Raw genomic sequence first — 22,603 nt, 5'->3', positions numbered from 1 at the left:
TCAGGATGAGCCCTATGAAAGGCAGGGACAAGATCGGAGGCATGAACATCAGAGGCAGTCACCCAAGAATTATCCTCCTGACCGTATCCCTTCCATTTGACCAGATACTGGAGTTTCCGTCTGGAAACACGGGAGTCTAAGATCTTTTCCACAACGTACTCCAACTCACCCTCAACCAACACCGGAGCAGGAGGCTCAACGGAAGGCACAACCGGTACCTCATACCTGCGCAATAATGACCGATGAAAAACATTATGAATAGAAAAAGATGCAGGGAGGTCCAAACGGAAGGACACAGGGTTAAGAATCTCCAATATCTTGTACGGGCCGATGAACCGAGGCTTAAACTTAGGAGAAGAAACCCTCATAGGGACAAAACGAGAAGACAACCACACCAAGTCCCCAACACAAAGCCGAGGGCCAACACGACGACGGCGGTTGGCAAAAAGCTGAGTCTTCTCCTGGGACAACTTCAAATTGTCCACTACCTGCCCCCAAATCTGATGCAACCTCTCCACCACAGCATCCACTCCAGGACAATCTGAAGATTCCACCTGACCGGAGGAAAATCGAGGATGAAACCCCGAATTACAGAAAAACGGGGACACCAAGGTGGCAGAGCTGGCCCGATTATTGAGGGCGAACTCCGCCAATGGCAAAAAAGCAACCCAATCATCCTGATCCGCAGACACAAAACACCTCAAATATGTCTCCAAGGTCTGATTAGTCCGCTCGGTCTGGCCATTAGTCTGAGGATGGAAAGCAGACGAAAAAGACAAATCTATGCCCATCCTAGCACAGAATGCCCGCCAAAATCTAGACACGAATTGGGTCCCTCTGTCAGAAACGATATTCTCCGGAATACCATGCAAACGAACAACATTTTGAAAAAACAGAGGAACCAACTCAGAAGAAGAAGGCAACTTAGGCAAGGGAACCAAATGGACCATCTTAGAGAAACGGTCACACACCACCCAGATGACAGACATCTTCTGAGAAACAGGCAGATCCGAAATAAAATCCATCGAGATGTGCGTCCAAGGCCTCTTCGGAATAGGCAAGGGCAACAACAATCCACTAGCCCGAGAACAACAAGGCTTGGCCCGAGCACAAACGTCACAAGACTGCACAAAGCCTCGCACATCTCGTGACAGGGAAGGCCACCAGAAGGACCTTGCCACCAAATCCCTGGTACCAAAGATTCCAGGATGACCTGCCAACGCAGAAGAATGAACCTCAGAGATGACTCTACTGGTCCAATCATCAGGAACAAACAGTCTACCAGGTGGGCAACGATCCGGTCTATCCGCCTGAAACTCCTGCAAGGCCCACCGCAGGTCTGGAGAAACGGCAGACAATATCACTCCATCCTTAAGGATACCTGTGGGCTCAGAATTACCAGGGGAGTCAGGCTCAAAACTCCTAGAAAGGGCATCCGCCTTAACATTCTTAGAACCCGGTAGGTATGACACCACAAAATTAAACCGAGAGAAAAACAACGACCAGCGCGCCTGTCTAGGATTCAGGCACCTGGCAGACTCAAGGTAAATTAAATTTTTGTGGTCAGTCAATACCACCACCTGATGTCTGGCCCCCTCAAGCCAGTGACGCCACTCGTCAAAAGCCCACTTCATGGCCAAAAGCTCCCGATTCCCAATATCATAATTCCGCTCGGCGGGCGAAAATTTACGGGAAAAAAAAGCACAAGGTCTCATCACGGGGCAGTCGGAACTTCTCTGCGACAACACCGCCCCAGCTCCGATTTCAGAAGCGTCGACCTCAACCTGAAAAGGAAGAGCAACATCAGGCTGACGCAACACAGGGGCGGAAGAAAAGCGGCGCTTAAGCTCCCGAAAGGCCTCCACAGCATCAGGGGACCAATCAGCAACATCAGCACCCTTCTTAGTCAAATCACTCAATGGTTTAACAACATCAGAAAAACCAGCAATAAATCGACGATAAAAGTTAGCAAAGCCCAAAAATTTCTGAAGACTCTTAAGAGAAGAGGGTTGCGTCCAATCACAAATAGCCTGAACCTTGACAGGATCCATCTCGATGGAAGAGGGGGAAAAAATGTATCCCAAGAAGGAAATCTTTTGAACCCCAAAAACGCACTTAGAACCCTTCACACACAAGGAATTAGACCGCAAAACCTGAAAAACCCTCCTGACCTGCTGGACATGAGAGTCCCAGTCATCCGAAAAAATCAGAATATCATCCAGATACACAATCATAAATTTATCCAAATAATCGCGGAAAATGTCATGCATAAAGGACTGGAAGACTGAAGGGGCATTTGAAAGACCAAAAGGCATCACCAAATACTCAAAGTGGCCCTCGGGCGTATTAAATGCGGTTTTCCACTCATCCCCCTGCTTGATTCGCACCAAATTATACGCCCCACGGAGATCAATCTTAGAGAACCACTTGGCCCCCTTTATACGAGCAAACAAATCAGTCAGCAGTGGTAACGGATATTGATATTTAACCGTGATTTTATTCAAAAGCCGATAATCAATACACGGCCTCAAAGAGCCATCTTTCTTAGACACAAAGAAAAAACCGGCTCCTAAGGGAGATGACGAAGGACGAATATGTCCCTTTTCCAAGGACTCCTTTATATATTCTCGCATAGCAGCGTGTTCAGGCACAGACAGATTAAATAAACGACCCTTAGGGTATTTACTACCCGGGATCAAATCTATGGCACAATCGCACTCCCGGTGCGGAGGTAGTGAACCAAGCTTGGGTTCTTCAAAAACGTCACGATAGTCAGACAAGAATTCAGGAATCTCAGAGGGAATAGATGATGAAATGGAAACCAAAGGTACGTCCCCATGAGTCCCTTTACATCCCCAGCTTAACACAGACATAGCTTTCCAGTCGAGGACTGGGTTATGAGATTGCAGCCATGGCAATCCTAGCACCAAAACATCATGTAGATTATACAGCACCAGAAAGCGAATAATCTCCTAGTGATCCGGATTAATACGCATAGTTACTTGTGTCCAGTATTGTGGTTTATTACTAGCCAATGGGGTGGAGTCAATCCCCTTCAGAGGTATAGGAGCTTCCAAAGGCTCCAAATCATACCCACAGCGTTTGGCAAAGGACCAATCCATAAGACTCAAAGCGGCGCCAGAGTCGACATAGGCGTCCGCGGTAATAGATGATAAAGAACAAATCAGGGTCACAGATAGAATAAACTTAGACTGTAAAGTGCTAATTGAAACAGACTTGTCAAGCTTCTTAGTACGCTTAGAGCATGCTGATATAACATGAGTTGAATCACCACAATAGAAGCACAACCCATTTTTTCGTCTAAAATTCTGCCGCTCGCTTCTGGACAGAATTCTATCACATTGCATATTTTCTGGCGTCTTCTCAGTAGACACCGCCAAATGGTGCACAGGTTTGCGCTCCCGCAGACGCCTATCGATCTGAATAGCCATTGTCATGGACTCATTCAGACCCGCAGGCACAGGGAACCCCACCATAACATCCTTAATGGCATCAGAGAGACCTTCTCTGAAAATCGCCGCCAGGGCGCACTCATTCCACTGAGTAAGCACAGACCATTTACGGAATTTTTGGCAGTATATTTCAGCTTCATCTTGCCCCTGAGATAGGGACATCAAAGCTTTTTCCGCCTGAAGCTCTAAATGAGGTTCCTCATAAAGCAACCCCAAGGCCAGAAAAAACGCATCCACATTGAGCAACGCAGGATCCCCTGGTGTCAATGCAAAAGCCCAATCTTGAGGGTCGCCCCGGAGCAAGGAAATTACAATCCTGACCTGCTGTGCAGGATCTCCGGCAGAGCGAGACTTCAGGGACAAAAACAATTTGCAATTATTTTTAAAATTTTGAAAGCAAGATCTATTCCCTGAAAAAAATTCAGGCAAAGGAATTCTAGGTTCAGACATAGGTGCATGAACAACAAAATCTTGCAAATTTTGTACCTTCGTGGCGAGATTATTCAAACCTGTAGCTACACTCTGAAGATCCATTTCAAACAGGTGAACACAAAGCCATTCAAGGATTAGAAGGAGAGAAAGAGAGGAAGGCTGCAGTATAGGCAGACTAGCAAGTGATTCAATTATGAGCACACTCAGAACTAGAGAAAAAAAAAAAAAAAAAAAAAAATTTCAGCAGACTTCTTTTTTCTCTCCTTTCTCAGCCAATAATTTAACCCTTTTGGGCCGGTCAAACTGTCATGATTCTCAATGGCGAGAGAACATAGCCCAGCATATATAAGAACTAGCTCTTGGAAGATGGAATCTAAACTGACCATGAACTAAACCTGCCGCACAATTAACAGTGGCCGGGTAGCGTGCCTACGTTTTATCCCTAGACGCCCAGCGCCAGCCGGAGGACTAACTAATCCTAGCAGAGGAAAATACAGTCCTGGCTCACCTCTAGAGAGATTTCCCCAAAAGGCAGACAGAGGCCCCCACATATATTGGCGGTGATTTTAGACGAAATGACAAACGTAGTATGAAAATAGGTTTAGCAAAATCGAGGTCCGCTTACTAGATAGCAGGAAGACAGAAAGGGCACTTTCATGGTCAGCTGAAAACCCTATCAAAACACCATCCAGAAAATACTTTAAGACTCTAGTATTAACTCATAACACCAGAGTGGCAATTTCAGATCACAAGAGCTTTCCAGACACAGTAACGAAACAGCAGCTGTGAACTGGAACAAAATGCAAAAACAAACAAGGACGAAAGTCCAACTTAGCTGGGAGTTGTCTAGTAGCAGGAACATGCAAAGAAAGGCTTCTGATTACATTGTTGACCGGCATGAAACTGACAGAGGAGCAAGGTTATATAGAGACTCCCACATCCTGATGGGAACAGGTGAACAGAGAGGATGATGCACACAAGTTCAATTCCACCAGTGGCCACCGGGGGAGCCCAGAATCCAATTTCACAACACTCATGTTTCACTAGCCTTGTCTGGCCAGGTTTTTCCGAGAAAAACTGTTGGTTCTGTAACAAAAACTGCTTAACCTCAGATTTTTGTCGTTCAGAGAGAGTCTCGGCAATCTGCACCTCCGGTATGGTAGGTGAGCAAACCGGACGGGGCAGATCCGCTGTTAGGGCAGCGGGGTCTTTCCAGGGTTTTATCAGATTCACATGATAAATCTGTTCTGGTTTTCTCTTACCAGGCTGGTGCACTTTATAGTTCACTTCTCCAACTCGTTCCATGACCTCAAAGGGGCCCTGCCATTTCACCAGAAATTTACTATCCACCGTAGGGATTAGGATCAACACCCTATCCCCGGGTGCAAACGTACGGACCTTGGCGCCTCTATCATAACTTAGCCTCTGGGCTCCCTGGGCCTGTAACATATGTTCCCTAATAATGGGCATGACAGCAGCAATACGGTCCTGCATTTGCGTTACATGGTCTATCACCGTTTTAAAGGGAGTGACTTGACCTTCCCAGGTTTCTTTTGCGACGTCCAACAGTCCACGGGGACGACGGGCGTATAATAGCTCGAAAGGCGAGAACCCTGTGGAAGACTGGGGAACTTCCCTAATGGCAAACAGCAAATAGGGTAACAAGTAATCCCAGTTCTTCCCATCTTTGTCTATCGCCTTCCGGGGCATCTGTTTTAAGGTTTTATTGAACCGCTCAACCAACCCATCTGTTTGAGGGTGATAGACAAATGTATGCAACGGATCTATTTGTAAGAGTCTGCAGAGCTCCTTCATTACCCTCGACATAAAGGGAGTCCCCTGGTCGGTGAGTATCTGTTTTGGAATTCCTACCCGACTAAACACTTGCACCAATTCTTTGGCGATCGTTCTGGTAGCAGTGTTACGCAAAGGGATGGCTTCCGGGTAGCGAGTGACATAGTCCATGATGACGAGGATATGTTGGTGCCCACGTGCGGACCGGGGAAGGGGCCCAACCAAATCCATCCCAATTCTCTCAAAAGGGACCCCAATGATAGGGAGGGGTACCAAAGGGCTACAGTACCGAGGTTTAGGTGCCGAGATTTGGCACTCTGGACAGGACTCACAATAGTTACGCACATCATTGTGTATTCCAGGCCACACAAAACAATGCAATATTCTTTCTGTGGTTTTTTGTACCCCCAGATGTCCCCCCATTATATGTCCATGGGCCAGGTCCAGTACCTACCGCCGATAAGGTTTGGGTACCACTAACTGCTGCACAGTGTCTTCCCCTTTTTTTTCTACCTGGTAGAGTAAATCATTTTCAAGAACCATGTACGGGTACGCTAGCCTAGTGTCAGGTTCTACGGGTATGCTATCTATCATTTTTACATTTTTCCTAGCCTGAGTCAGGGTAGGATCTTTCATTTGTTCACTGTGGAAGTCATCCAACTGGACTCCCAAATCTGGTAGGCAGGGTGCGGGATGGCTGTCTGCCTCCGCCTCTCGCTGAGTTTCCTCAGTTTCCTCAGTTTCTCCCGCCATAACTGAGAAGGGGTACTGAAGGTTAGATTCACTAATCTCCCCAGCAGCATCTTCCTGTGGGGTCTCCTCCAGGAGCTCGGGACCTCCAGGTAGCATGGGAGAAGATTCACGGTCACAGCTACCGTGAAGGAGCAACTGATTCTCCCACAACTGCCAGAAAAGAGGAAAATCCCTGCCCAAGATTATATCCTGTAACAATGTGGGAACGAGTCCCACTTTGTGTTGCACAGACCCATAGGGAGTGGAGATACATATGACCACTGTAGGATATGAGCAGGTGTCACCATGCACACACGTTACAGAAAACTTGTCAGACGGACTAGTTGGATGTGCTATCAGACTGGCTTTCACTAGAGTCACCACACTTCCAGAGTCTAGTAATGCCACAACATTTTTCCCATCTATAGACAATTCACACAGATGTTTTACTGTATCATTTTGACCCGCATTCACACTTACTAGCCGTGTAACCAAAGACATGCATTTCTTAGAGTCCGTAACGTCGCACTGCATGGGTTCAGTGGTAACAGAACAGTTCGCAGAAACATGGCCCTTCTCATGGCAACGGAAACACCTAACAAGCCCCCTATTGAAACCAGAGTCCGACACCCTTGATCTCGGGGTGCGAGCAGTCCCGTGTTCCTCCCCCACAGTTTTTGGCAATTTTCCTTCCCCTGCAGTCCCTGGAACAGTCTTGCCGGTTCCACGAGGAGGAGGTACAGTTCGGGTAGTAGCGGTATCATCAGGAAGTCCTTCCGCCACGGAATAACGCTCCACCAAGTCCACCAGTTGATCCGCTGTCGCGGGATTTCCTTGGCTCACCCACTTTTTCAGCGCCGGTGGTAGTACTCTCAGGTACTTGTCCAGAACGACCCGCTGGATTATCTCCGGAGTTGTCAGTACCTCAGGTTGCAGCCATTTCTTTATCAAGTAGATCAGGTCGAACATCTGCGATCACGGCGGTTTATCTTGCTGATAGGTCCAATGATGTACCCTCTGTGCACGGACAGCCGTCGTCACACCCAGCCGGGCCAGGACCTCAGCTTTCAGCCTCTCAAAGTCCTGAGCGACTTCCGGGTCCAAGTCATGGTAAGCTTTTTGGGCCTCACCGGAGAGAAACGGAGCAATTAGATCAGCCCATCGTTCCTTTGGCCACTTCTCTCTCAACGCTGTCCGCTCAAACGTTGTCAGGTACGCCTCGACGTCATCTTCTGCGGTCAGCTAATGCCAGTATCGACTCACATGGATCCTCCTGGACTCTGCTTCCGGGTCAACCACAGGCATGCTCACCAAGCGTTGCGCCACCTGTTGGAGAAGCTGGCGGTCTGCAGCCATCAAGTCCAGTAACTCCTTCAGCTGTGCGGCCATCAAGCGATTAGCTTCCTGCTGTGCCGCAGTGGCCTGCTGCTGTATGGCAGTGGACTGTACTAGGGCTTTCACCACGTCTTCCATACTGTCGCCTGTGCCACGCGTTGCCCGCGTTCTCCACCACAATGTGACAAAACACTCCAGGATCGCCTTTGCTGGGGTCAAAGGTCACGTGGTTTGTGCATTGAACTCTGAGGCGACAGCAGGTTTCCAAGTTGACTGACCTCAGGTCAGGTTTATTAAAGTGAAAGCAAATACAGAAAACAAAACATAAAAATAAATCCTAGCCTGTCCGGCGTTAACTAAACAAATACGTTGCTATCTAACAACTGGGGGGGCTTCTCCCTCCCAGCTAACATTACACAGATCATGAGCACAGCTCTCACTCACGTTTGTCTCACACAGACAGGCATTCTGTGTGCCCCAGGCTGACACCTGAAACCTCCAGCTGGTCAGCCTTTATTCCTGCACTTATTAACCCCTCGGTATCCTGAAGATACTGAGCGGCCTAATTCACATAGGACAAATACCTGGGCGAGATATACCTGCCCCCGACTACCAGACCGACATGACTCTTACAGTACCTATTATTAATCAGGTTAGGCCATGTGCCATAGGTGTTTTGCATTTCCAAGCAATTTCATGTGATTCCCTGGATGCCATGTGTTCTATTCAGTTGTAAATTTTTACACTGTTATTGACTTGTATATGAGCAGGATTAATGAGGGAGATTGATATATTGTTTTTAAACTGTTTTTATCATTGTTATCAATAAAGCTTGCCTGTTTTTACGATTTCATGGGTGGTGTGCATACCATATAGTGGCTTCTTTTCTTTCACCCAATATCAAATTGGTACTGGAGATGTCAGTGTCCGTGTGTGTAAAATGTTTTGCACATGTGTGTCAAACATGTGGCACATGTGTGACAACCATGTGCTGCATCAGTACCACACGGAGGGCACCAGGGAAGCAGCGGTACAGTAAGCACTGTTCCCCGATGCCTGGTGCTGAATATGACTCTCATCCTTCTTGCCTGCTCTGTTGGCAATCAGCACAAGCAGGGGAGAATGATGAGAGTTGTATTCAACTAAGAACACTGACAGCCAGCGTTGGATTTTGGGACTTTTACTCAGCCCACACCTAATGCCGCTAATAACAGTGACAGCAGGAGCAGCTGATGGGAGTATTCCATACAGGTCGCCTGCGCTATAAATGAATACATAAATGAAAAAAATGGCATGTGTTCCCCTGTATTTTCTATAACCAGCCAGACAAAAGTGACAGCTGGGGTATGCAAATCTCAGCTGTCTACTTCAGCAAGGCTGGTTATCAAGAATAGAGGGGTCACCACACCATAGTTTTTATTTATTTAAATAAATATATATATTTTTTAAAAAGGCGTGAGGTTCCCCCATTTTTTACAATCAGCCTTGCTAAAGCAGACAGCTGGGGCTAGTATTCTATCAGATGCACCAATTCTGGCACTTTGCTAAGACTTTTCCCACTTGCCCTGTAGTGGTGGCAAGTAGCGTTCATGTTTGTTGGGTTGATGTCACCTTTGCATTGTCAGGTGACAGCAAGCCCACTGATTACTAATGGATAGGTGTCTATAAGACACCTATCCATTACTAATCCTATAGTTACATGGTAAATAAGGAAACAGCAAGATTAAAGTACTTTATTGGAAATGAAACAAAACACACTTGTTGACTTTAATCTGGCTGTGTCTTTATTTACCATATAACTATAGGATTAGTAGTCTTACAGACACCTCTCTAAGCTGTGGGCTTGATGTCACCTGAAAATACAAAGGTGACATCAAAACCACAAATATGAACCCCCACTTGCCACAGCAACAGGGCAAGTGGGAAGAGTCGGGCAAAGTGCCAGAATTTGTGCATCTTATAAAGGCCCCTTTTCTGAATGGCTGTGGGGTGCTATTTTTAGGCTGGGGGAAGCCAATATCCATGGCCCCTTACTAGCCTGAGAATACCAGCCTCCAGCTGTCTGCTTTAGCAAGGCTGGTTGAAAAAAATGAGCGGACCGCATGTCGTTTTTTAAAATTTTTATTTAAATAATTAAAAAATATGGCTTGAAGACCCCTCTATTCTTGATAACCAGACTTGCTGAAGCTGACAGCTGAGGTTTGCAGCCCCCAGCTGTGAGTTTATCAAAGATACTGGCGAACCTAAGCCGGGTTTTTTAATTATTTATTTACAGCACAAGAGTCTGCTGATGAATACTCCCATCAGCCGCTCCAGCTGATAACAGTAACCGGAGGTGAACGTTATACCTCAGATCACAACCGCCCGCTCAGGGTATTTGCACACATTCAGGATTTCTTGCAGAAATTTCCTGACAAAAACCGGACATTTCTGCCAGAAATCCGCATGCATTTTTTTCGCGTTTTTCATGCGTTTTTTGTGCGTTTTTTGTGCGTTTTTTTGCCAATGCATTAAATAGTGGGAAAAACACGAAAAATCTGCAAAATTAATGAACGTGCTGCTTTTTTTTACCACAATGTGTTTTTTTTGCGGAAAAAAATTCACCATGTGCACAAAAATTGCGGAATGCATTCTAAATGATAGGATGCATATGTATGCATTTTTTATGCGCTTTTATCGCTTTTTATTGTGAAAAGAACACAAAAAAGCGCAAAAAATCCTGAACATAATAATAATAATAATTTTATTTATATAGCGCCAACATATTCCGCAGCGCTTTACAAATTATAGAGGGGACTTGTACAGACAATAGACATTACAGCATAACAGAAATCACAGTTCAAAATAGATACCAGGAGGAATGAGGGCCCTGCTCGCAAGCTTACAAACTATGAGGAAAAGGGGAGACACGAGAGGTGGATGGTAACAATTGCTTTAGTTATTTGGACCAGCCATAGTGTAAGGCTCGGGTGTTCATGTAAAGCTGCATGAACCAGTTAACTGCCTAAGTATGTAGCAGTACAGACACAGAGGCTATTAACTGCATGAAGTGTATGAGAACATGATGCGAGGAACCTGATTATGTTTTTTTTTTTTGTTTTTTTTTTTAATGGGCCACACAGGGATAGTTAGGTTAATGCGTTGAGGCGGTAGGCCAATCTGAACAAATGAGTTTTTAGGGCGCGCTTAAAACTGTGCGGATTGGGGATTAATCGTATTAACCTAGGTAATGCATTCCAAAGAGTCGGCGCAGCACGTGTAAAGTCTTGGAGACGGGAGTGGGAGGTTCTGATTATTGAGGATGCTAACCTGAGGTCATTTGCGGAGCGGAGGGCACGGATAGGTTGGTAGACTGAGACCAGAGAGGAAATGTAGGGTGGTGCTGAGCCATGGAGTGCTTTGTGGATGAGGGTATTAGTTTTGTACTGGATTCTGGAGTGGATGAGTAGCCAGTGTAATGACTGGCACACGGTAGAGGCATCGGTGTAACGGTTGGTGAGGAATATGATCCTGGCAGCAGCATTCAGGACAGATTGGAGCGGGGAGAGTTTGGTAAGAGGGAGGCCGATTAGTAGAGAGTTACAATAGTCCAGACGAGAATGGTAGGCACGGTACTGTATAAGGAACGTGCCTCTGACTGCGGAGCCCTTAAGGGATAGCTAGAGGGGAAAACTGTGCAGTGCCCAATTCCCCCCTCCCACTACTGTCCCAGGTGAGGTCATGATTGGGACGCCCAGCGGACCAACCGGGGAGAGGAGGGAAGTCTGGCCACACCCTCAGGCGTTAAATTCTAGTGCCGGGCCCGGATTCTCCCTCTTTCTCCCCGGCTGACCCTCGGAAGCTGTTGTCCCACCCTCCCTCCCTTATAAAGGGCTGAATGTACTGTGCTATTATTGTTAAAATGTTTTAAATTATTTAAAAAAAAAAAAAAAATGTTTTGACGTTCTTTTTATATACGTCACAGCGGTAGGTAGAGGGGGGCAAAGGTTCGTAACCTCTCATCGGCTTGCTGGCCCAGCGGTCGTCGGCTGGGGCCTTCAGCAATGAGTCCGTCGCGAAATGTAATTGCCCTTCTCTACTTTGCAAAATAAACTGTGACCGACCTGTTCAACCCATCCAGGTTTCTTGGTATCTTTTATTACGGAGTGGTGGGACGGGGGAAGGCACGGTTTACGACACACGGGTCTCTGCAGTCTGGTAGGCACGGTACTGTATAAGGAACGTGCCTCTGACTGCGGAGCCCTTAAGGGATAGCTAGAGGGGAAAACTGTGCAGTGCCCAATTCCCCCCTCCCACTACTGTCCCAGGTGAGGTCATGATTGGGACGCCCAGCGGACCAACCGGGGAGAGGAGGGAAGTCTGGCCACACCCTCAGGGGTTAAATTCTAGTGCCGGGCCCGGATTCTCCCTCTTTCTCCCCGGCTGACCCTCGGAAGCTGTTTTCCCACCCTCCCTCCCTTATAAAGGGCTGAATGTACTGTGCTATTATTGTTAAAATGTTTTAAATTATTAAAAAAAAAAAAAAAAAATGTTTTGACGTTCTTTTTATATACGTCACAGCGGTAGGTAGAGGGGGGCAAAGGTTCGTAACCTCTCATCGGCTTGCTGGCCCAGCGGTCGTCGGCTGGGGCCTTCAGCAATGAGTCCGTCGCAAAATGTAATTGCCCTTCTCTACTTTGCAAAATAAACTGTGACCGACCTGTTCAACCCATCCAGGTTTCTTGGTATCTTTTATTACGGAGTGGTGGGATGGGGGAAGGCACGGTTTACGACACACGGGTCTTTGCAGTCTGAATAAGTGAAACAGTAAGAGTTTTTGCAGAGTCGAAAGTAAGAAAAGGGCGAATTCTAGAAATGTTTCTGAGATGCAGATAAGAAGAGCGAGCCAGTGATCGGATGTGGGGGGTGAATGAAAGCTCGGAATCAAGGATGACCCCAAGGCAGTGGGCATGTTGCTTTGGAGTAATGGTGGAACCGCACACGGAGATGGCAATGTCAGGCAAAGGTAGGTTAATAGAGGGAGAGAACACAAGGAGTTCAGTTTTTGAACATGTGCACATACCCTCACAGTGTCTTTTGTGGGAACCGTGGCTCTCTGATCGGCGGTGATGATTTCCCCTCCAATCAGAAGCGGTGTTTGCCTTGCTGTCAGGCACATGACAGCACAACAAGCACTCAGTGTTTGGGCAGCCAATCACAGTAATACCACACCAAAGATGATGCCAGCATTATTGAGATTGGCAAGCAAGCCCAGCATGTTCATTGGCTGCAAATAAAGCACCAAACATGCTCGAATATTACTGAGGCGAAGAGCAAATTACTTGCTGAGTAATGAATAGCCCGAATATCACACTATTCGTGCGAGTAACAAATAGTGCCAAATATCTTCGCTCATCACTATTTATAATAGAATAGAATTCTGCAGCATTGTCAGTTCTCTCTCAATAGTGAAATATACTGTTACTATTTATGGTGTATTTGTATAGAGCTAATATAAGATACTACATTCAGTTGAATTTTGAGTGTGTGGTCACTGTATTGGGTTGTAATAACTATTTGATGCTTCCCTCTTTTCGATCTCTCCGATTTATATGAAACTTATTGTTAGAGAGGCTATAAATCCTATAATTTCCAATTATTTGGTCTTCTGAGTAAATGAGAAAAGTTTACTAATACTTGTTTTACTTTACAGAAACAAGACTGACAGTCCTCTGAGAAGACTTTGTATTTTCCTTACATATGGTATGAGATTTGTCAATAAGGGTAATTTGTTCTCTATGCTCTCAGAACTAGACATTATCTGTTCCTTCAGGGAGAACAAAAAACTCATGGGAGAGATCAATCGACAGCAAATGATGAAATAAATTTTTGTTCTGATCTGATTGTTCCTCTATTTGCCCTTTTCTCCGTAAAAGCTGTCATGCTGAGTATCAATCATTTATTCCACTAGGCTGAACAACATGCAAGTATTTGGGCAGTATTCAACCACAGATTTTGTTAAAGAACCTACATTTATTTCTTGCTGAGCCTTATAGCTCCCATTATTTACTTCTAAATTGCATCTCTAATTCTCTATCCATTAAGTGGCAAACAAGCTGTGAAATAGAGGCAAAAACTTGCTTAATGTATTTTCTAATCATTGGGAATGTCACTAAATAAATTATTGATTTTGTGGAAGCTGCTTTCATGCTAAGTAAGGCCTGTAAACTCCAAAATAAAGAGAAGAGACCAGCAGCTGTGAAATCTTAGATGAGTTTGCTAAAGTTAAGGCATATGGTAATAGTTCTGTTACTTTTTTCTTGATTCTGAAAAAAAGCTAAAAAGTAAAAAACTAAGGCTAGTTTCACACTTGCGTTTTGATCTGCAGCGTTTTTAAAAAAAACGCATGTGGTGAAAAACCGCATGTAAACGCGGCAAAACGCCGCATTTTTTAGACGCATGCGTTTTTGCATGCAGAAAAAAAAACGCAGCGTTTTGCCGCGTTTACATGCGTTTTTTCCTGCGTTTGCATTTTTTAAACGCATGCTGAGAAGTGTGTGACAGCTGCCAATCATCAAAATCTACTAGAAAACCCACTAAAAACAGAAATAGCTAGGGTTAGGGTTAGGGTTAGGATCCCTAGTAACCCTAGGGATCCTAACCCTAACCCTAACCCTAGGGATCCTAACCCTAACCCTAACCCTAACCCTAGGGATCCTAACCCTAACCCTAACCCTAAGGGTTAGGATCGTAACCCTAACCCTAAGGGTTAGGGTTAGGATCCCTAGGGTTAGGGTTAGGGTTAGGGTTAGGATCCCTAGGGTTACTAGGGATCCTAACCTTAGGGTTAGGGTTAGGGTTAGGATCCCTAGTAACCCTAGGGTTAGGGTTAGGGTTTTCTTGTTTTTTCTTGTGTTTAGGGTTAGGGTTAGGGTTAGGGTTTTCTTGTTTTTTCTTGTGTTTAGGGTTAGGGTTAGGGTTTTCTTGTTTTTTCTTGTGTTTTTCTATAAAAACGCATGCGTTTTTAACGCAAGCAAACGCATGTGCTTAAAAACGCATGCGTTTACATAGACAGCAATACATTTTTTTGCCGCGAATAAACGCATGCGTTTTTTTGCGGCAAAAAAACGCGGCTAGAAATTACTACAGGTTGCATTTCTGCAAATGAACGCACGCGTCAAAAAAACGCATGCGTTGCCGAAAACGCGGCAAAACGCAAGCGTCAAAACGCATGCGTATTTTAATGTTAAGTATAGAAAAAAAAAAGCATGCGTTTTTTAGCGCTAAAACGCTGCAGATCAAAGCGCAAGTGTGAAACCAGCCTAAATGACAGCCAATAGAAATAGTAAATGGGCATTTTTAAAGTGGTTGATTTTAGAGATGAGAGAGCACTAAAATGCTCAGGTGCTCATTGCTCGAACAGAGTAAGGCCAAGGTCACACTTGTGAGTGCAATGTGAGAAACTCACATGAGGCTCTCACATCAATACCCGGCACTGCCACCGGCACTCGGAACCGGACTGTACAGCTGCATGTATTTCTATGTAGTTGAACGCGACGGTCCCGAGTGCCGGCGGCAGTGCCAGGTATTGATGCGAGAGACTCGTGCGAGTTTCTTGCATTTCACTCGCTAGTGTGACCCCCACCTAATTCCTAATACTTGAATGCTCATTTTGAATAACGAGTATAGTGGGAGTGAATGGGAAATCCAATCTACAAAGGGGTTTGGGTGGTAGGTAAAATGTTCAAATGGATGAAAAAAGAGCTGAATGGAATGAGAACAGCATGGGGAAGACCCATGGAAGCATCTCTGACTCCCAGATCACTGCTTAGAACAATGGTGTCCCACTTTTACTCCACTTTGAAGAGTTACAATAAAACATTCCAAACAGATGAGAAATTGCATTTTACAGGAAAAAAATGTTAAGAAACATTTTTTCCTGTATAATGACTTGTATATAAGGCAAAATTCAAAATGGATTTTAAAACAATTCTAATTTAAGTGAACAAAAATTGTTTTATTTTAATTAAAAAATAGGAAATTTCAGTTGAATTTATGATGGAAGCAAGAACTGGCAAAAATTAGAGACTCGGAGAATCAGATGCACCCTGTATTAGATATAAAGGAGGACCTCAATCATATTCTGTTCAAATTGTAATTTATTGGTACTCACAGACTTATAAAGATTATGCACTTTTGAGCGTGATATACCAACAAAAAGAACAAGAGATGAATGAACCTTTCCAAACAGCTAAAATTAGTGGCACATACCATGTAAAGTGGCATCAATTGACCCACAGTAAACCCACAGTAAAAATTTGCAAATCGCAAAGTAGCAGGCAGCCATGGGCTGCTGGCCCAGGCCCCTGATACCTCATGCAAGGCCCATGGCTGACTGCTGCTGTGCCATTTACAAATTTCTACAATAGTACTGTATGAAACTGATGCTTGCGCTATCTGAGTGTGGCTAGAATAAAGAAAAAAAAATTGGAGGTGTTGCATGAGATATCAGGTCTTTCAGCTAAAAAGTCTTACACTGCTCCCTTAACAAACAGGTCCTCATTGAAATTTAAATTCCAAGCTGTCAATGCTTATCCACAGAGTAGAAATAGTATAATGGCAATCTGACACGCCTTCCACTACAGGCAACCCACCAGATGGAGACCCAACTTGGATTCTCCAAATTTCAAAAGATTATTGCTACACACCACTAAAGTGGAATCAATTTCCACAGAGTAGAAATATTATAATGGCCCTCTGACACTCCTTCCACTACAGGCAACCCAACAGATGGAGACACAACGTGTATTCTCCACATTTCAAAAAAATATTGTCACGCATCACTAAAGTAGAATCAATTTCCGCAAAGAAGAAACAGTATAATAGGCCTCTGACACACCTTCCACTACAGACCACCCACCAGATGGAGACACAACTTGGAGTCTCCACATTTCAAAAAATAATTGTCACACACCACTAAAGTGGCATCAATTTCCACAGAGTAGAAACAGTATAATATGCCTCTGACACTCCTTCCACCAAAGGCCACCCACCAGATGAAGGCCAAACTTGGAGTCTCCAAATTAAAAAAATTGCTTGCAACATCAGCAGCAGCAGCAAAAGCAGGCACAGGAGCTTTGACAGAGATGGCACAGACTGCAATAATGCGAGATCAATGCTTTAAAACATTAAAAACAACACCATTGCCCAGTGTGCCCAGTCTGTGAAAAGTAATTGAAGATCCATGACTTGTTCATTTTGATGAAAGCTAGATGGTCTACACTTTCAGGAGACAGCCGGATGTGCTTATCTGTCTGGAAACCACCAGCAGCGCTGAAGACACGTTCTGATAGAACGCTGGCTACCGAGCATGACAAAACCTCCAAGGCGTGACAGGTGAGCTCATACCACTCTTCTATTTTTGAAGACCAAAATGCAAAAGAATCCAACCCTCCCCGATGGCATTTAAATTGAGTTTAAGATACTCCTGCGCCATCCTCTCCAGTCATTCACTATATACCACACTTGTACTCTGTTCTCCTGGTGCACGGGCTGGTCTAAAAAATGTGTAAAACGACTCACAGAAATAGATTATGTCACTTACACTGCTGCTGCTAATGTATTTGTGATGACATCTTCACGTTCACGGGTTTGGATGTCTAGAACTGAAATTCACAAAGTTTCCATGATATAGTCCTTCATGGCTTGCCTATCTAGACTAGAGATATTATACAGTCTGCTCTAAGGCAGCTGGGTCCCAGGATCAAGATTAACGGTGTAATATTAAGGATGATGGGGAGGAAGTTCTTGACACTTCTGCTCCGAGAACACATCCCCAAATTCAGACAGGTATTTAGGCACAGACTGGATGTCCACTCTAGCAAGCCAAGTACCCATGTAGCATCCTTGACAATACTCACTCCACTTTACCACTTCTCGAGTCTGCCAATCTACCACAGGATTGTGCAGAGTGAGCCAAGGAAGTCCACGAATCACAGGAGAGGGGAGACCCTCTAGCACATGAAAGTCAATCACTTCAGAGTGCATGGCCCCTATCTGAAGATGCAACCCTTGGAGGGCTCAAGTAAAATACCCCTGTCTCAAGGGGTCAGAGTCAATGTTGATTATGGGTATGGGTCTAGACAGTGTATGTGATTTGAGGCCCTGGACCTGGATGATCCTAGCGTAGATCAAGTTAAATCCCGCCACACTGGCCAAAAATGCAGACACAACCACCTTAATTTCACCCAGATGAATTTCATCTGGCAGAAAAAAACCTTGTGCCCTACCCGTGGAGTACACCTGGGTTGCTGACCTCCCTGCAGCCCCGGCTTTTAAGTTTTCTGGCAGCTGTTTACTGTCAGGTAGGGAAGGACACGTGCCCTCGAAATGGCCCTTTTTACTGCAGTAAAAGCACTCTCCCCCAAACAACAGACTGCTTTATAGGATGAGATGATGCACCCAACTGGATTGGTTCCTCAGATGACACAGACACAAACTCCCTTGGCCACAGTCCTCTCACATATTAGGGCGTCTCCCTGAAGTGACCGAGGGCAAGTTCGCCCATGTATATCCATGATCTGGCTCAGCAAAACTTCCACACCCAGATTCCATTTTAACAAACATATCTTTACTGTTAAACATTTTCTTAACACAGCGGAACACAATTGTAGACAATACAAAAAATGCCTATTCACAGAATTAACGTGTAATAACAAACTTTCCCTCACTGTCCCTATCCACACGTTACCAGTCTCTTTGCTCCAGGAGGTTATCTTCCCACGTCGCAGGCCTGTCTGTCTCTGCAGGGATTAAACAAAGCTCCGTCTCTCAGGTCCAGACTGTAGTCCTTGGGGTACGGCAGGTAGGGGTGGAATATTCGGCCTCTCAACAGAGGACCCGCTTACAGTTCCTGGGTTCAGGATCTGTGGAGATGTCACCGCTGAGTGAATATTCGGCCTCTCAACAGAGGACCCGCTTACAGTTCGTGGGTTCAGGATCTGGAAGTCAGCTTTCAAGGGAGAGGGATCATCCAGACAATCTGTTATATCGCATTCACAGGAGGGCACCAGCATACACAGACTTCTCTCTGCACAGACTGATTTCCCGGGCTCTTCTTCCTCTCTCCCTCCTTCCTGGTCACATGACATAACAGGGGGGAGCTTAGCCAATACAGTTTGTTTCTCTGTAATCACATTCGGCGTAGGTATAACTTCTGGCCACACGGGGGCAGTGTCTGTCACAGATTCTTCTATGTCAATGATAACAGAACAGTCAGAGCCGGCCAGCTCATTACACGCCCCCCCACTTGAAGGTTGGCAGTCCCTGTCAACGACTGTCTCCAGGGCGGCGATGGCTGTGGAGGTTGTAGGACCCGGCTGTGAAGAGGGCCACACATATTGGTCTCTGTAAGACTGTCCCGGGGGCACTCCTGCGGTGGTCCTCGCTGTCCGCCTAACGGGTGCTAGTCTCTCTCCCCGATCAGTCACTCCACTCTCCGCCCCAGTCGGTAAGTCAGTCGAGGAGGTAAGGGTATCAGACGTGTCAGTCAGGCGAGCAGGGGTAGGTATGTCTTCTACCTCTACATCCCCGGTGTCGGTGTCTCCCACAGTATTAGTGATATCCATCTCTCTAGGTATCACAGGAGAGGAGTCAGGCTGAGAACGGCAGGGGCGCAACATGTTGCGGTGCTGTCTTGTCCTAGGTGGAACTCTTCTCTTCCAGCCGTACCATTCCCTCCAGGGGCGTCGTTCCTTCCAGTTAGCAGGACCCTCAGAGGGGTGAGCGGATCTCTGCCACCGCTCTTCTCGGGTAGGGCAATTTCTGGACATGTGTCCCATCTTTCTGCACGTCCAGCACTCACGTCTGCGTCTGTCTGGAGGGCGCTTCAGCCTGTATCGTCGACCTCGGTAGGGGACATCTGTCATCTGCGGTTGTTCTTCACCCCAGGATACGGAGTTACACTCTGGGGCCACCACCGAAACCGCCTTCATGCTGCGTACCTCTCCTTTAACTCTTTCTGGCGGCTTCCGCATGTTATCTTGGGATAGGCCGCTGGTCCCCAGAACGGCAGTAAGGGCTTTCCCCAGACTCTCAATCTCCTCCCAGATTCTTCTTATCAGCCGCTGGTTCTGTTTTTCTACACCCCGTTCTCTGTCCCCCCCTGCTGCTCGAACCTCAGCTGCAGGGGTGTCTAGTTTAACGGCGGCCATTGTGGTGAGACCTGGCGTGGTGGCTCTGCTCGTGGGTGTAGCTGATATTCGGTTCGTCGTGGTAATTGATGGTTTGTTCGTTGAGGACAACGATTCGCCCTATGACGGGGGTCACCACATGACCAACACGGTCCCGCGGGACGGCTAGGTCGTATCCGCTGGTCTCTCTGTCGTTCTAGTATTAACTGTGACACCTGTTGCTGTAAATCTGCTACCATCTGTTTCAGCTCTTTGGTGTCACTGTTGGGCTGTTTACTGTTTAATATGGATCTGCACGCAGCGCTCTGAGTCCCCACATCCATGACGGGTCCCCTAGAACGTTCTATGGCTTCCTGCTGGACTTCAGCGAAGGTGAGAGTCGGCGTCATCCGAATCAAGTCCTGTAGCGTACGGTTAAGATACTGGTCTCTCAGCCCTATAACGAATTGGTCTCTCAGTACCAGGTCACGAGGAGCTATAGTAGCCAGTTGTTCCCCTTTTGCACAGACTTGTTCAAGGAGTACCTGAAGGGCATTTGCATATTGGGGAATGTCTTCCCATTCAAGCTGTGTCCGTCTGAAGAATAGGTACCGCAGTGTTCCCTGGTACGTAGTAGGTCCATAGGTCTTTTCCAGCACCCGCACCAAATCCTCCAACACACGCTGCCCCCTGACCGTCTCCAGTCTGACTGTCGTCCATGCCTCCCCCTCTAGTGTCAGTACCGCCATTTCTGCCAAGGTCTTAGGGTCAATATTATACATTTCTCCCAGTATCTGCACTTGTTCCGCCCACTCTGGTACGGGGTAGTTTCGCCCGCCAAATTTCCTGACCTGGTTTACAATGGACACCGGCGGCGGTTTCTGACTATATACTGGGCCTGGGTGGGAATCCTGCTGGGCACAGATCCTGCCGACTACGCCAGATGAAGTGACCGAGGGCAAGTTCGCCCATGTATATCCATGATCTGGCTCAGCAAAACTTCCACACCCAGATTCCATTTTAACAAACATATCTTTACTGTTAAACATTTTCTTAACACAGCGGAACACAATTGTAGACAATACAAAAAATGCCTATTCACAGAATTAACGTGTAATAACAAACTTTCCCTCACTGTCCCTATCCACACGTTACCAGTCTCTTTGCTCCAGGAGGTTATCTTCCCACGTCGCAGGCCTGTCTGTCTCTGCAGGGATTAAACAAAGCTCCGTCTCTCAGGTCCAGACTGTAGTCCTTGGGGTACGGCAGGTAGGGGTGGAATATTCGGCCTCTCAACAGAGGACCCGCTTACAGTTCGTGGGTTCAGGATCTGTGGAGATGTCACCGCTGAGTGAATATTCGGCCTCTCAACAGAGGACCCGCTTACAGTTCGTGGGTTCAGGATCTGGAAGTCAGCTTTCAAGGGAGAGGGATCATCCAGACAATCTGTTATATCGCATTCACAGGAGGGCACCAGCATACACAGACTTCTCTCTGCACAGACTGATTTCCCGGGCTCTTCTTCCTCTCTCCCTCCTTCCTGGTCACATGACATAACAGGGGGGAGCTTAGCCAATACAGTTTGTTTCTCTGTAATCACATTCGGCGTAGGTATAACTTCTGGCCACACGGGGGCAGTGTCTGTCACAGATTCTTCTATGTCAATGATAACAGAACAGTCAGAGCCGGCCAGCTCATTACATCCCTATGTCTCTGGCGAAGACAATCAATCTTGATAGCCAGAGACATGGCCGCTTCAAGGGAGACTGGACTCTTACAGGGCTAAGGCATCCTTCACCTTTACTGATAGTCCATCACAGAACTGGCTATGGAGTGGAATGACAGAGGGTCATTCCACCTACTGTCTGTGGATTACCTCTGAAACTCAGAACAATACTCTTCCACCAGGCGGTCTCCCTGCTGAGCTGACACAGTGTAAACTCAGCAAAGGAGATGTGGTTGGGGTCATCGTATATAAGACCAAGCCCCAGAAAAAATTCCTCCACCATCTGCAGCAACTGGGAATCAGACGGGACAGAAAATGCCCATGCTTGCAGGTCCCCTGAAGGAGCGAGATTATTATCCCCACAAGTCACTCCTCTGTTCCTGAGGAACCGGGACCTAAACTAAAGTACAACTTACAAACTTCCCTGAAAATAACTAACTTGTCATGCCCCCAGAAAACTTTGAGCTCCATTAAGGGTTGCATGGGAGTCATGATTCCCACACCTGATATGTTGGGGTGCTGAAAAAAGACACTATATAAATCTGCCACCTCCAGGTTGAGCTGCTGCAGTTGCCCTGTCAGAGCATTAATAGGATCCATAATGGATCAAAAAATGGTTTAGGTCAGAGCTAATGTCACGACTCTGTTGTCGGGTAACCTGGAATCAGGGGCTCCTTGCCTATCCCTAACACTAGGGGGCGCCCTAGTTCTCCCTCTTTCTCTGTTACTTCACTGGCGCTATGTACCTTGCCTTATCTCCTGAATCTGCCCTCTGTCTGTACTCTTCCCCCACCTAGGGAAAAGGGGAGTAGTTGTGCACTGTAGTACACCAGCTGGATGAACAAGGTAACAAGAACAAGTGAAACGAAAAATACCAGGCATACAAATATTCACTCACATACTGTATAACATAGGGATGCATCAGGAAGTGGAGTATGGGGTAAAACCAAAGCAGGAGAAGG

General features: G+C 46.3%; 1 protein-coding gene and 1 long non-coding RNA gene across 2 annotated transcripts in view; one reads left to right on the top strand and one right to left on the bottom strand.

Annotated features, from left to right (window-relative positions):
- The window catches only part of LOC143807809 (uncharacterized), a 380,213-nt gene extending 360,023 nt beyond the window's left edge, over window positions 1–20,190 (bottom strand). Inside the window, exon 1 of the mRNA XM_077289747.1 lies at window positions 18,496–20,190. Coding sequence (XP_077145862.1) covers window positions 18,557–19,957 — 1,401 coding nt within the window. The 5' untranslated portion in view covers window positions 19,958–20,190 and the 3' untranslated portion in view covers window positions 18,496–18,556. The remainder of the gene's footprint in view (window positions 1–18,495) is intronic.
- LOC143807810 (uncharacterized) overlaps window positions 1–22,603 on the top strand; it is a 224,864-nt gene that overhangs the window by 187,960 nt on the left and 14,301 nt on the right. The window lies entirely within an intron of this gene.

Source organism: Ranitomeya variabilis, chromosome 2 (assembly GCF_051348905.1).
Source record: "Ranitomeya variabilis isolate aRanVar5 chromosome 2, aRanVar5.hap1, whole genome shotgun sequence".
In the NCBI taxonomy this organism is placed as follows: domain Eukaryota; kingdom Metazoa; phylum Chordata; class Amphibia; order Anura; family Dendrobatidae; genus Ranitomeya; species Ranitomeya variabilis.
The sequence above is the reverse complement of the archived record's forward strand: the minus strand, read 5'-3'. Positions and strand labels throughout refer to the sequence as shown.